The sequence below is a fragment of the Aphelocoma coerulescens genome, chromosome 23, assembly GCF_041296385.1.
Source record: "Aphelocoma coerulescens isolate FSJ_1873_10779 chromosome 23, UR_Acoe_1.0, whole genome shotgun sequence".
Lineage (NCBI taxonomy): Eukaryota > Metazoa > Chordata > Aves > Passeriformes > Corvidae > Aphelocoma > Aphelocoma coerulescens.
The window spans coordinates 4641304-4655190 of record NC_091036.1 but is presented as its reverse complement, the minus strand read 5'-3'; the positions used below and the strand labels follow the sequence as shown (position 1 = coordinate 4655190).

The 13887-nt window shown below is 58.9% G+C and overlaps 2 protein-coding genes across 2 annotated transcripts; both read right to left on the bottom strand.

Annotated features, from left to right (window-relative positions):
* Positions 1-100: 100 nt before the first annotated feature.
* MRPS15 (mitochondrial ribosomal protein S15) lies at positions 101-6465 on the bottom strand. Its single transcript, XM_068994417.1, has 8 exons — positions 6341-6465; positions 5401-5463; positions 4743-4818; positions 3969-4017; positions 3377-3461; positions 2406-2464; positions 1041-1232; positions 101-293 (listed from the first exon to the last, which is right to left on the bottom strand). The coding sequence occupies exons 1-8, from the start codon at positions 6414-6416 to the stop codon at positions 153-155; spliced, it is 741 nt and encodes a 246-aa protein (XP_068850518.1). The 5' UTR covers positions 6417-6465; the 3' UTR covers positions 101-152.
* Positions 6466-6906: 441 nt separating this feature from the next.
* CSF3R (colony stimulating factor 3 receptor) lies at positions 6907-13165 on the bottom strand. The gene is made up of 16 exons (XM_069036003.1): positions 13109-13165; positions 12196-12291; positions 11602-11901; positions 11393-11516; positions 11130-11299; positions 10287-10441; positions 9961-10120; positions 9753-9835; positions 9439-9652; positions 9073-9261; positions 8734-8835; positions 8320-8466; positions 8051-8191; positions 7827-7917; positions 7585-7666; positions 6907-7465 (listed from the first exon to the last, which is right to left on the bottom strand). The coding sequence occupies exons 2-16, from the start codon at positions 12263-12265 to the stop codon at positions 7082-7084; spliced, it is 2412 nt and encodes an 803-aa protein (XP_068892104.1). The 5' UTR covers positions 12266-12291; positions 13109-13165; the 3' UTR covers positions 6907-7081.
* Between the last annotated feature and the right edge of the window lie 722 nt (positions 13166-13887).

Below are 13887 nucleotides of genomic sequence, written 5' to 3'. Positions count from 1 at the left end.
TGGCCTGAAATTAAACTTCTAAACCACTTAAACCACCCCCTACCCTTCCCAGGTGCTCAGAACAGTGCAGACCACATCACATGAGCAAAGAGGCTTGAGGTCTTTGGGCAGGTGTTTATTGTCAGCCTGTCTGTGCCATCCTGGCTGTGCCACTACACAGGAGTCCCCTCCTGTGCCTGCTTCTCTTGCACCTGCTTCTCCTGCCGTGCCCGTGCTGCCCTTGCTCTCGCCTGCCACTCTCTCCTCTGCTTCAGTCTCTCTGCTGCTTTCAGCTTCTGCTTCTCCTGGAACACCTGTGGAAGCAGAAAGGAGAGACAGAGCTGCCTGCAGAGCTGCTTCCCAGGCTGTCTGCTGCAGGCAGAGCGGTTCCAGCAGGAGCCAGATCAAATCCTCCCTCTGTGCCTTCCTTGCTCCAGGGAACCATCTGGGATTACTCTGTTACAGCCACCCAGTCACAGAATCACTGAATCATTCAGGTTGGAAAAGACCTCTGAGACCAGAGTCCAACCTGTGACCAATCCCCACTTTGTCAACCAGACCAGAGCACTGAGTGCCATATCTAGTCATTCCTTGGACACCTTTGGTCCAGTCCTTTGGTTGTAATTTCATTGGACTGAAATTTAGCATTTACAAACCGAAGGCACGTCCAGCTTTTGGTTCTGCTCAGTTATACCAAGATCTACTGCACGCAGCAGTTACACCCATATATTCTGAGCAAATCGGGGCAGACAGTGGGTGCACCCACGCTTCTGTTCCAAACTGCCATCAAATTATCTCACATATCAGTTCCCATACCAGGATTTGAGAAAAAAGCTGGTTTGAATAAAACATTTTTGAGCAAACCAGTAGCCCATCCCAAAGTGCCTGAGTACAGCATGTGTCAGTGCCCATGACATAAATGTCCCCCATGGAGCTCTTGGCTGAGCTCAGGCAGTTCTCTAGAGACAGGATCAAAGTCAAAGCCTGGCCTAGGAGGACTCAGCTATCAGTCACTTCTAACTTCTACAGAGGGGTTCTTCCCTGTCCAGCCTGCTCCGTACCTTGATGCAGAGAGCCTTCTTGACCAGCCAGCGCTTGGTGACACGGCGGATGTAGGGCTGGGGGGGGCTGTACTGGATGTCCAGCTGTTTGCAGGTGTTCTCAAAGGTGCTGTAGTTCACCCGGCGCAGGTAGCCCAGCATCTTCCTGCGCCGGTCCAGATCCAGCAGCATGCACCGACGGTTACTTTTGTCCTGCAAAGCACCCAACGTTCACTCCACTGCAGACAGATCGTCCTGCCATTCCAATAAATTACTGAGAACACACCACATTTTGGCTGAAAGGGAACAATCAGCTTAAGGACAGCCTTAGAACAATTTCTGTTGGCAGATGCTGCGAGTACATCAGGTCAGCACAAGATGATCCAAGGAGATATCATTTACTTTGCACTGGAATTGCTTTCTCTGTTTCATGGCTCCACCTTCACTTTCCCTGAAGACTGTTTTCATCTTCTGTACAGTTTCAGGCTGTGCCAAAGCTGCAGGGAAGGTCTTCTGGCTAAAACCTGCTTCCCCTGAAGTGTGCTGCTTCAGAATAACACAGAAGCATTTACCTTTGTTTTGCCAGAAATTAAATATGAAAATAATCTGTGACTTGGCTCTGACTGTCTGGTTGTTCTTTGGATGGGCACAAGTGTAGCCTGAGCCACACCAGTCACGGCAATCCCTCATGAGAGACATCTCCCTGTCCTACACAGTGATTTGTGTAAAGAACAGGCTTCAGCCAAGGAATTACAAAAGGTCTCTTTGCTGCGACACCTGGTACAGCTTCTGGCTTGTCATAGAAAGATCAATTCTGTTCTCTTGTACCCTTCAAGTTTTCATGAGTAACAATTATGCACTTCTTTCAGATGCAGTTATCAATCCATTTCCCACCTTCTACCCTGCATAAAGAATCTTTAATATCTCTTGTTCATAAATTCAGTTGAGATGTCTCAAATTTGGGCCTGAACCCAGGCTGCTGCAGGCAGGGAAGCGGGACATTCACACAGTGTTGTCCACCAAACATTTCCATGAGCAGAACAAGCGTGGACTTTGCTCTTTGCTTATCACTGCAGCTGCATTCATTAATTAGTGAAAACTAAGTTGTGAAGCCACATCTGCAGTGATGAGAAACAGAGCTCAACTCTGCCCAAAGGAATTTGCTCAGCCATTTCCTCCACTACAGGAACAAACCAGAACACGGAGTCGGCGAGAATCCAGCTGTGCCTGAGCCAGCAGCTCCCCAAACTGGCACCATGGAACAGCTGTAACTATTTTATAAACCTCCTGAGGAATGCCATAATCCCCAGCATTAAAATCCTTTTGTTATAAACTGAGAAAACCACCTGAGCAGCTGCTGTGTGTGGACTCAGATCCATGAGTTACCTTGGGATGCCTCTGGAGGTGCTCCTCGAGCGTGCGTATCCTGGCAGTCAAAATAGCAACTGTAAAAGGACAGAGAGAGAGAGAAGCTCTGTGAGAGCAGCAGCTTTCCCAGCTGATCCACGTTCATCTGCCTCGCCTCAAGCTGCCAGCTGAGCACTGCTGCTCCTGCAGGTACCCACAGCAGCACAGCAGGGACTGCCCACAGCAGAAGAGTGCCCACAGGAAACACTGTCCACAGCAAGCACTGCCCACACCAGCCACTGCCCACTGCCCACAGCACAACAAACCACAACACACAACCTGCAGAGCTGTGACTGTTACGAGGCTGCTTAATTAGAGGGTAAGATTTTAGCAACACATCCTATAAATTTATCTGTGAATTTATTCCTCTTGCACTCATTCAATTCCCAGTGATTTGACATCCATTTCACCTCATGGGATTTAAGCTCTGGGGAAGCAGACAGCAGGAAAGGTTTTTTTTTTCCAAGGGCAGCAGCCATGTCCCTCTGGTGGCATCCTGCAGAACCAAAGGGCTTTACTGATGACAAAGGGGTGGTCAGTGTTGGTCAGTACAACATGGCCTTTGTCCCTGCACTGTCCTCACTGTGCTTCAGTCACAGCTCTCTGATGCAGAGAAAAATCTGGGTTCCATGGCTGAATTTGGCTCATTTTGGTAACAGCTGCAGCTCAGTGCTTCATGTCACAGAAGCACTCCAAGCAGAATAATGCACACTCTGCCTTTGGAGGGTGGATGTGGAGCAGGAATTTGGAAGTACCCCAGCAGCCTCTGCAACTCTTCCAGACCTGGAGCAGTCCTGCAGGGCATCCTGCAGGCTCCCTGCCTCCCAGGGGCTCTCCTGGAGGAGATTCTCCTGAATTATACAGCGAACTGGAAGTGCTGGGGTGGGAACAGCTGAACAGAAGCAGAGATGTTTCATCTGCCAACAACATCCTTCCCTTTTCAAACTTGCCTTGCACCTCAAAGGAGCCATTGTCATTGGGAGACCTCCTGACCTTCTCCACCAGCTGCTGTGTCTTTACCTTCATCTTCTCCTTCTGTGGGTCACAGAAAAGAGGTTGTCAATGTCTCAGGAACAGCAGAGGTCGGAGACACTCAGCTCTCTTCCCAAACACCCAGATAAAGGCTTTGTAATTCAGACCTTTACTCAGTGCTTTTGCATCTCTTCAAGCTGAAGTGGCAAGCACAGAAGAATGGTGAGATCTTTGTGCCACTTTCATACCTGTTCAATTTGTTTTCTGGGCATATGGAAAGTAAAAATAACTTGAGGAGGGGTCGGCCACGAGCAGCAACAGAACAGCTCATTGCCCTGTCACCCCTGAATACTTTCTTCTCTCATTTTCAAATGCAACTGTTAACATAAAGAAGACTGTGGGATAAATTTTAAGAGCAAACCAGACTTATCACTGTAATGTATTTCATCACCCCAGATTTACAGTCACTTAAAAATACAGTAAGTGAAAGACATTTAACAACATAGACAAGTCTCACATAAAGGTGTTCATTAAATCTATTTTTTTTCAAGCAAGCAGAATGACACTGACCTGGCTTGCCATTTCCAGGGACAACAGCCGTTTCACTACATCATCCACGCTGCAAGGACATGGCAAATTAGCTTATAAACTAGAAACAAGTCTATTTACCAACAGAAATGAGCTCAGGTTCTCAGAACATACTCACTTTTCTCAGCTTTAATTTACTCTACAAATTTACAGGGACTCTCCTCCCCTCCCAAACCTGGAAGCCATAAACTGGTGCTCACACTCCTAAGCAAAATCATGGCTCAGATTACAGGAGTATGGAGCAGTTTTGCTGCAAAAATATTTCATTTTAAGACTGGTTCCTTCAGAGATCAGTGAAAGTCACAGTCGGGCCACTGGGGGCCCTCCCTGCACCACACAGGAGCAGCTCTGCATCAGAGCACAACAGTGCTGAGCCCCAGATCCCAAATTCAGCAGCAGCTGAATTCATGTTGAGTTGTTTAACGACACTCTCCGTCACCTGAGTTCAAGACAGGCACAGATTATTTGCAAGATGACTATTTCCAGTATTTCAAGATTATTTCCTTTTTTTTCCCCATGGACTACAAAGCCCACAGAGCATGTGGGCAACCAGCACTCGAGCTCACACGGAGTAAACAGTCAAGCCCTGACCACTGACTGTGTCTGTAAATTTGACTTTCAAACTGACTTTGCAATTTTTGTGCCCACAGAGCATTAACAATTAATTACTGAGCAGGTGACAACTTCCACATACCATGGTTATATGTAAGATACAAACCCCTGCAGTGAGCAGCCATTCCCTCTCCCTGTTCATACCTGTTCATTATCGGGAGATTGGCATAATCCTTCTTCAGCAAGGTGGGAGGGAGGTCATCCAGATGGCTGGGGATGTCTACAAAGAGATAAACATTTGAGGAAGAGCAGGACAAAGTCAGAGCTCTGACCTTGCAAATCAGATCAGAGGAAACATGTTCTGAAGGAAACTGACTGTGTGCTCCAAATAAGAACAGCAGATTCAGCCAAGATGGCAGGAACTGAGTGAAAAAAAGTCTCTTCCCTTCAGCACTCTGGATTTACAATATGGTGTACATAATCCACTGAGCTCAGAGGCCACAGAATACCATAACAGTTTGTGCTGGAAAGGACATTAAAGCCCATCTGATTCCACCCCTGCCATGGGCAGGGACACCTTCCACTGTCCCAGAGTGCTCCAAGCCCCGTCCAACCTGGCCTTGGACACTTCCAGGGACGGAGCAGCCACAGCTGCTCTGGGCACCCTGTGCCAGGGCCTCCTGACCCTCACAGATCTCCTGCTACTGACAATCATTCATCTCCCCACATTCAGGAGCAGAGGAATCTTCTGAGTAACTTCTGAGCTTGCAATGAACTATTTCTGGAATGATTTCTGTGCCATGAGGATACAACTCTGAGCATGTCAACAGTAAAACATTTGGTCCTGTGGATCTTGACCTACCTTTCCTCTTCCTTGTCACACGTCTGGCATAACCCCTGGCTGCCTGGAGCACAGGACTGCAGACTGGGTGGGAGAAACAGAGAGACATCAGCCTTGCGTGCACTTCTCCAGCTCTGTACACGTCAGATGCTGCTCAGTCTGTCTGAGGTCAGAGCACTGAGCCTCTGAGGTGATCAGTGACCAGACACATCTTTAGTCCCAGAGCAGTGTGGGATAGTTCAGAGTGGCTCTCACAAGGTGCTAAAACAAACCAAGCTGTGCTGCTTGAGAGTGAGCAAATGCTGAGGCCGGAGTGGCAGAACAGACCGCACACACTGAGAGCCGCGAGGGCTCCCTGCGCAAATGTGCTCATTTAGAGGGTTTAAACTGCTCAATTAACTGCTCAATTAACTCAATCTCATGAGCGACGTGGAGGGGCTGCTCTGGACCACCCCAGTGTCAGACCTCAGGGGCAGAGATACCTGGGGAAAGCCTGGGGACAACCTTTGTCTGACACAGCTCGGTACAGACGGGAATATCATCACCAGCCAGGACTTCCTCATTCTTTGACCTTTCAAGAACAAACTCTTCCAGCTGCTCTTCCAGGGCCCTGCTGCTGGAATCAGGACCTGCTTCTGGCCATTCACCTGTGCCCAGCTCGGCCACCGCCGCTCGCCCTCGGTGCTCCAAGGGACTGCCGGGACCCTGCCCGCACCCCGGGTACCCCCAAGGTCACCCGGCCCCCTGTCTCGTTTCAGCGGGGACAGACCACGGGGCCGGCGTGTGGCCCCCTGAGTGACCCCCGGCCACCCCCGACCCCGCGACCGCCCCTTTCCCCTTTCCCCGCATCCTCAGCTCCCACTCCGGCCCCGACCCGGCTGCTCCCCAATTCCTCCAGCGGGTCCCGCTTTCCTTTCCACCCTCCCTCCCAGCGGCCTCCCGAGCCCTCCGCGCCCCTCACCGGGCTCTGCCCTGCCCAGCACGGCGGCCCCGGCACGGGCCGGCCCCGCCAGGCCGCGGCCCAGCAGCGCCAGCATGGCCCGCGCTCACCGGCACGCCGCCATGGGCGCCGCCATCTTGCCCAGGCGCGACTGGCGAGTGCCGAGACAGGGCGGAGGGAGCGAGCGCCGAGCGCGTCGATGGCTGTCCCGGATTCCGGTCCCCTCCCCGTCTTCGTCCCGGTCCCGGACCCCCTCCCTGTCCCCGTTCCCGTTCCCGTCCCCGTCCCCGTCCCCGTCCTGGTCCCGTCTCCATGTCCATGTCCGTCTCCGTCTCCGTCTCCATCTCCATCCCCATCTCCATCTCCCATCTCCATCATCTCCATCTCCGTCCCCGTCCCCGTCTCGGTTTCGTCCCCTACCTGTCTCCGTCCTCGTCCCGGTCCTGATACTCGTCCTGTCCCCGTCCCGGTTCCGGTCCCGTCCCAATCCCCATCTGTATTCCTGTCTCTGTCTCGTCCCGGTCCCGTTCCCGTCCCGTTCCCCGCGTCCCCATCCCCATCCCCGGCCTCCCGCAGAGGCGCCCGGGTTGTTCTCAGCACGTCTCCGTTTATTTCGGAGGGAAAGAGTCGGGAGGGGGCACACACACAGAGCGGGGTGGAGCCGGGCAGTGCCCCGGGGTGCGGCTGGAACCCCGCGGGTGGTCCCCGCATCCCGGGGCTCCCTCTGGAGGACCCGGTGTCGCTGCCCGGCTCCATCCCGCGCTAGTCCGCCCGGCACTCGTGCAGCTCCTCGGCCCCGCCGATGCGGAGCCCCTGCAGCAGCGGGAAGGTGGCGGGGGGCTCCTCGGGGAACCCCCAGTCCCCCGCGCCGCCGCCGTCCCCGCGGCCCCGCAGGTTCTCGTAGAATCGGGGACCAGGCTCGGGGAGCAGCCGCTGCCCCCGGTACCCCGCGCCCCCCACCCGCGCGTACTGCACGGGCTCCCCGGGACCCTCCTGCCGCACGTAGGGCCGGGTCACCGCCGGGAGGGCGACGAGCAGGGCGGGGGGTTCCTTCCCCGGCTGCTTCCCCGGTTCCCCTTCCAGCACGGTGACCGTGGAGATGGCGGCCGGGCCGGGCTCCCTCGCGGCGGGGACCTGGATCGGCTCCTGGGGACCAGCGGGAGGTCACAGCCGGTGCCATCTGCCCCTGCTGTCCCTCACCTCGCGCCCCGGGGCCATGTGCAGGGTGGGCACTGGGGGGCCAGGGAGCAGCCGGCCGGTCTCACCTGCGGCGCCGCTGCCGGCACCCACTTGCCCAGGCTGCTGTTGGCAGGGTCGGGGACACTGGGCCACAGCTGCTCCTTCATCCTGGGGACCACGGGATGAGAGGACTCAGCAAGGCGGGCTGGAATGGGTGGCCTCAGTGCTGGACCTGCTCCCGCCAGGCTCCTGGAGGGATGTCAGCACTCCCGCAGACCACCCTGTCCCACCGGCAGCCCAGCCTGGGGCGGGGGGCTCTGCTACCCACCGCTCGTTCTTATGGAAGCAGATGAGCAACACCATGAACAGGACAAAGATCAGCCCCAGGGTCAGGAAGAGGAACTGGATCTCAGTGTCATCTGGAAGTGGGACAGGGTCACAGGGAACTGCAGTGGGCACTGCCAGCTGTGCTGTGCCATGAGGCTGGGGCAGGAGCAGGGTCTGCGGGTCCCCTCCCATCTCCCCCCTGCCCCGGGTGGCTGCACCCCTCACCCAGCACTGTGGTCACCAGGGTCAGGCTGGTGCCATTGGTGCCGCCGGCGGCCGTGGATGCCATGATGTGCACCTTGTACAGGGTCGATGGCTTCAGCCCCCGGATGACAAAGGAGCTGAGGGAAGGATTCACGGTGGCACCTGGGGGGACACATGGGGCTGTTGGTGTGGTGGAATCCCCTCACCTGCACAGCCCCTCGGATCTCTGCTGGCCAGGGCCCTGTGAGACACCAGAGGGCAAGGTCACTGGTGCTGCAGGCAAAACTCACTGGCCACGTCAGCAATGCTGTTGGCCCAGAAGATGGTGTAGCTGGTGATGAAGCCGTTCTGCATATCCACTGGCAGTGGCTCCCAGCACAGCTCGGCCTCTGACTTGCTGATTCTCCTGAGGTGAAGCTTTGGGGCATGGGATGGTGCTGGAAAGAGCAGGACAAGGGGGACCAGGTGCTGAGCAGAGCCACTGCCTCGGGTGGGAACTGGTGCGGGGGTCCCACTCCCGAGGTGTGGGCATCAGGACCTGCCCATGCTGTGGGGGAGCTGAGAGCACCTTCAGAGATGGGACAGATCCAGCCCCCCAAGCTGAGCTCTTTGGCACAGCTCCTGGATTAGGGGTACATGGGGGAGGGGGTGTTCCTCCTTTTGGAAGGGCAAAGTCCTGGTGGTGGGGCACCCTTCCCACATACCCTTCTGCTGCGAGTAGGCTGTGGTGTGGATGGGCACCCCGACAGTGTCCTCATAGAGGGGGTACAGTGAGATGTTGTACAGCTGGAAAGGCTTGATGCCATCTACAACGGAGAGCAGAGGGGGCTGGGAGTTTGGGGCACTGGATGCTGAGACCCCCCAGCTGCCCCTGCCCGTGCCCCACAGCACCAGCCCACCTACCCTGGGGGTGGATCCAGAGGAAGGAGGGAGGGTGGGAGGTGGGCTGGGGGCAGGGCTTGGTCGTGGTTTGGTCAGGATGGGTGCCAGCCCCCTGGGACAGATGACCAGGGGGTCAGGGTCCCCTGGCAGCCCCCGCTTACCCTGGATAAGGGCTGTGGTGGCTGCCCCGTCACACTCCATCTGCCAGCACGCGCTGCAGTGCCCAGGCTCTGCTGTCACCCGCTGCCACTCCAGGACATAGGCGATTACTGGGGCCAGCGGTGCCTCCCAGTGCACCCAGAGGCTGTGCTCGCCCCCGGGCACGGCCCGGAGCCCGGACAGGGGCTGACCTGCATGGGACAAGCAGCCGGCATGATGGGAGAGGGGAGCACCTCTCCCACATCACTCCCGGTGCGCCCGGGGTTGGAATCTGCCCTCTCCCTGCCCTGGCTGTGCAGCCCATGGCAGCCTGCTCGAGGGGAGCAGAGCCCCGGGGGACACGCGGAGGTTTCGGGCACTGCCCTCACCTTTCCTCTGTAGGAGGACGACCTCGGTCGGTGCCGATTCGCCGGCGGCGTTGTAGGCTGAGAGATAGACCCTCCTGGTCCTCGCGGGCACCGAGAAGTTGCACTGGGTGTGGGTGGTGTTGCAGATGGTGGAGGGGTCCCTGCCCCTCCTCCGGGGGCTCAGGGTGACGCGGTACCCCAGCACTCTCCCGTTGGCCTCCCGCTGCCGTGGGGCCTGGGTGGGGCAGGGGGTGCGGATGTCGGTCCCTGCGGGGATCTCAGGCCCCAGGGCAATGTCCCGGCAGCTCCCGCGCCCCTCGCCCGCCCCTGCTCACCTTCCAGCGCAGCTGCACCTCCAGCCGCTCCCCTGCCCCGGCCGGCTCAGCCTCCCACCACGCGTCCAGCTTTCCTGTGGGGGCTGCAACGGGGGGATGGCAGAAGCTGAGGGGCCAGCGTGGCTATGCCCCCAGCGCTGTGCCGCTTGCCCTCAGTGCTGTGCCGCTTGCTCGGGCAGAGGGGACCCCCTGGGCAACTCACACTCACCTTTCTCGTGGGTGGTGTAGTTCCTGCCCGGGCTCCACTCGCTCCAGTAGGCCAATGCCGACGCTGAGCTCCGCCGGCACCGCATCTGGAACTGGTACTGTGTGCCAAAGAGGAAGCCGCAGCGCTGCGCGGTGCCGGCCCGGCCGATGATGCCGGTGACCTGGTGGCAGCCAGAACGAGGGCTGTGCTGGCTCCTGCCTCGGGCAGGGGCTGTTGTGGGTGCGGGGGGACACTCTGCCGTCCCACTCCCACATGGCGCTCCCACTGCTTGGAGCAAAGGGAAGGTTCCGGCTGCTGCCCGGTCCCACTGCCCCAGCAGCACTCACCAGGACCCAGGCAGGGTCCTCGGGTGCCCGGTAGCGCAGCTCACATTGCAGCTCCATGTGCTCTGTGCCCCGCGCCACATCCCAGGCCAGGGCGATGCAGTCGGTCTGGAAGGGGATGGACTGGATGCTCTGCAGGGTTGGGGGGTCCAGCTTGGCTGTAGGGGGAGCAGGGGAGAGCTGGAGAGGTGTGTGGTGGGCAGTGCCCAGAGCCACGACTTCACATGTGCCTGTTGTTAATGCCAGGAGCTGCAGCCAGGGTGCTGCAGCAAGAAATGGTGGGAAACCACCCCAAAACATTTAGAATGGCTGGTGGCAAGGGACAGGAGCTGGGGTAATGGTTGTGAGTGCAACGCTGGCACTGCTCTGCATTAACACCTATGCAGAGAAAGTGGATTCCATGGGGGCCTGGTGTCTGGAACACCCTACATTTGGGTCTGCTCAGGGGTGAGAGCGTGGCACAGCCATGGGAGGGCTCAGCTGGTTCCTGGGCAGTCTTTCCCCAGCCCCAGATCAGGGAGGATAAGTTTCTGCATCTGGGAAGGCTCCCTTTATAAATAGTTTATAGGCACTGGATCCATTATTAATAGACCTCCTGAATAAATGGGTAATCAATTGCTGGAGGAGCTGTGGAGTGCAGCAGGTCAACTGGCAGCTCGTAACCCGCCGCACGCGCTGCTCTGTCTGTAACGCGGCGCTGGCACTGATTCATCCCGGCAGGACAATTCATCACGGAACCTGCCCGTGAAATGTGACCTCAAAGCCCGACGTGCTTTAATGGCACTTTAATGCCCCTGTCACCGGTGATGAGCTTCCCTGGCCCCTGACCTCTGCACCGTCACTCACCCACGTCCATGGGGTCGATGCAGAGATGCTCTGACTCGGCTGTGCCCAGGGCGTTGGTGGCAGACACCCAGATCTCCATTTGCCGGTACAGCTGGAGCAGCCGGCGTGGCACCGTGCAGTGGCTGTGCCCTCCTTGTGGAGTGCAGCCCGTCACCACCTGGGCTCTGCTCCTGCGGCAGCCAGAGCAGTGGGCTCGGGGTCCCTCTGGCAGAGGACGAAGCTTGCTATGGGGTTTAGCAGGGGACCATGGTCCCGGGACTTACCCGGCGCACTTCAGCACGATGCTGGTGGGGAGGTGGCTGTCAGTTCCCTGCTCCCACTGGCACGTCAGCCCGTAGTCACTGAGGTTCAGGACACAGCTGAGGTTGAGGGGCTTTGCAGGAGGGTCTGGGGGAGAACAGCAGGGAAAGAGCCTGAGCAAGTGTCCGTCCCTTGTGGGGAGGAGGGTGACCCGTGCTGGCAGCAGACTTACAGCCCGCCCTGATCTCGGCCATGCCGATGCGCTGCTTGGTCCCATTCCACTCCACACAGCACCACAGCCTGGCCTGTGTGTGGTTGAACCGGGGCAGGGTGAGGTTGGACACCTCCGTGCCCCCTGGACCCTGGCGCTGGCTCCCGGCCACAAGCTTGTTGTCCAGCATCCAGCTGATCCGGACCTTCCCCTGCTCCAAGCCACGGCAGAGCTCTCTCTGGATGGTGCAGGACGCCGTGACAGCCGAGCCCAGGGGCACAATGGGCGAGCCCACAGCCACCGAGGCGCAGCCCAGTGTCCCTGCAGGCAAGAAAAGCGTGTCACATCCTGGGCACAGCTGTGACAAAGCCATCTCAGCTCCTCAGTGCCCAGGCGGGACATAGGGAGGAGCCTCTTCCCTTAGATGGGCCCCCCAGCCCAGGAGAGGAAGAGCCGAGCGTTGGGCAAGCCACCGGCACGTGCCAGGCCCCATCCTGCCCGCGCCTGCTGCGCTGCCGCCGCTCCTGCCTGCTCCGTGGCCCGGCCAGTCCGGCTGGGGCGCAGGGTGCTGGGGATGGCGTGGCTGTGGGACAGGACAGGATGGACCGCACTCACCGCCCAGGTGGAGGAGCAGAAGCAGGGAGAGCTGCAGCAGGAAGGGTGTCCCAGCACCGCGCCTGGCCATGGTCTCCTCCGTGGCTTTGGCATCACCTGGAACGGAGAAAGCGGCTTGTTCTGGGGATCGGCAAGGGCTGGGGACGAGGTGGGCTGAAGGAGCCGGGCTCCATTGTCACCGGCGCTTCCTGGAGCAGAATGTCCTTTCGCTGTCAGCGTCAGCCCGGCCCCGCAGCCCTTCTGACACCTCCGCCCCCGGCTCGGCGCCCGCGCTGCCGCAGCCGCCGGCGTGGGAAGCGCAGTGGAGAAACCCCGCAACGCGGGTCCCTCCACACCGTCCCGGCCCCGCACACCATCCCGGGCACAGCACCCTGTGCCCGGCCGCAGGCACGGGCTGATTTTATCTCCACTATCTCCAGCCGCTGCCGGGCAGAGATTTGCGGTTTGAGGGCGGGTTGGCGCTAGGACGGCGGAGGGCGATAAGCTGGGAGAGAGGGAAGTGAGTGACCGACAGCAGCAGAGCGGGACTGGCCGGAGCTGCGGGGTCCTGCCCACGCCCGCCACGGCTGCCCCCGTCGGCTGCATCCCCTGCCTGCTGTTGGGAACGGCCCTCGGAGCGGTGGCTGCCTCTGCCCCTGCCCGGCCGCCTCTGCCCCGGGTGGGTCCCAGACACAGTTCGGAGGGGCTGCCCACACTGTGCCCAGCTCCGGGTGCCCACAGCTCCTCACCCCCCAAGCCAACATCCAGAGGGAGACAAAGCACTCGAGTGTGGGAAGTGGGACAGCGGCAACCCCTGAGCACTCGGCATGTGCGGCTGTCCCAGGCAGGGACTGGGTAGAGCAGCCACAGACAAGGTGCTGCTCAGTGGGACCTCAGCACCACGCACCCACCCCTACCTCGCCTCCATCCCTACCTCGCCTCCATTCCTGCCTCTCCTCCGTGTCCGGTGCGTCCGGCTGCCGCTCACCGCCCGCTCCGAGCGCGGGGCTCCGGCTGCCGGCGGCTGGCCGTGCTCAGCCTGTTTGCTAACATGCTGCTTTCCCCGTTAGTTCCTCAAAACCAGGGCCGTTAGTTGCTGTGACGCTCTGAAGAAGGTGATTGCAAAACACTTCCCTGAAGTCTGCGACCCCCTCGCTCGCCACAGGCAGGAAAGCCCAGGGGACACAGGCACCCCGAGCAGCGCCCGGCCTCCACCCTGCCCGCTCCAGCGGCCCGACCTGGCACAGCCGGGATGTGGCACAGACAGTTCCTCACTGCAACTGCCCTGGGGCCACCGGCCTGGGCTGGGGGACACGGCAGAGGAGCGTGGGCTGGGGAATGTGGCAGGAGGCCACTGGCCAGAGAGTGAGCAACTCAAGGGGCAGGAGGCAAACCCAGCCGTGGCTGCCAGCGCGGTGTGATGCCACCTGCGACCAGCTCATATCCTCAAGCCTGTGTCTGTGTCCACGTCCACGTAGTCCAGCTTGCTCCAGGGTGAGCGGTGCGCAAGATGCCCAAGGGCAGCCCACGACATGATGTTCCCACCAGTATATCCCAGTACTGACCATTAACCCGTGTTATTTAAACAGCTCCTTGCCCGGGGCCGTGCCGAGCTGCTGTGCCCACCCGTGTCAGGCTGGAGCACAGCCCCGGCGGGGAATCCCGTGTCTGGTGGGATGGGGCTGGCACGGGGGGTAAACAGAGGGTTGCTCA

Bases quoted from the DNA above. Each gene is read 5' to 3' on its own strand.
- CSF3R (XM_069036003.1), bottom strand. From the start codon at position 12,265: ATGGCCAGGCGCGGTGCTGGGACACCCTTCCTGCTGCAGCTCTCCCTG. The intron at 9,653-9,752 runs GTGAGCAGGGGC...TGCCCCACCCAG, and splicing joins AGGTGCAGCTGCGCTGGAAG to GCCCCACGGCAGCGGGAGGC. The intron at 8,192-8,319 runs GTGAGTTTTGCC...GTGTCCCCCCAG, and splicing joins CAGCATTGCTGACGTGGCCA to GTGCCACCGTGAATCCTTCC.
- MRPS15 (XM_068994417.1), bottom strand. From the start codon at position 6,416: ATGCTGGCGCTGCTGGGCCGCGGCCTGGCGGGGCCGGCCCGTGCCGGG. The intron at 4,819-5,400 runs GTAGGTCAAGAT...ATCTCTTTGTAG, and splicing joins TGTGACAAGGAAGAGGAAAG to ACATCCCCAGCCATCTGGAT. The intron at 2,465-3,376 runs GCAAGTTTGAAA...GTCCTTTTACAG, and splicing joins TGGCTCCTTTGAGGTGCAAG to TTGCTATTTTGACTGCCAGG.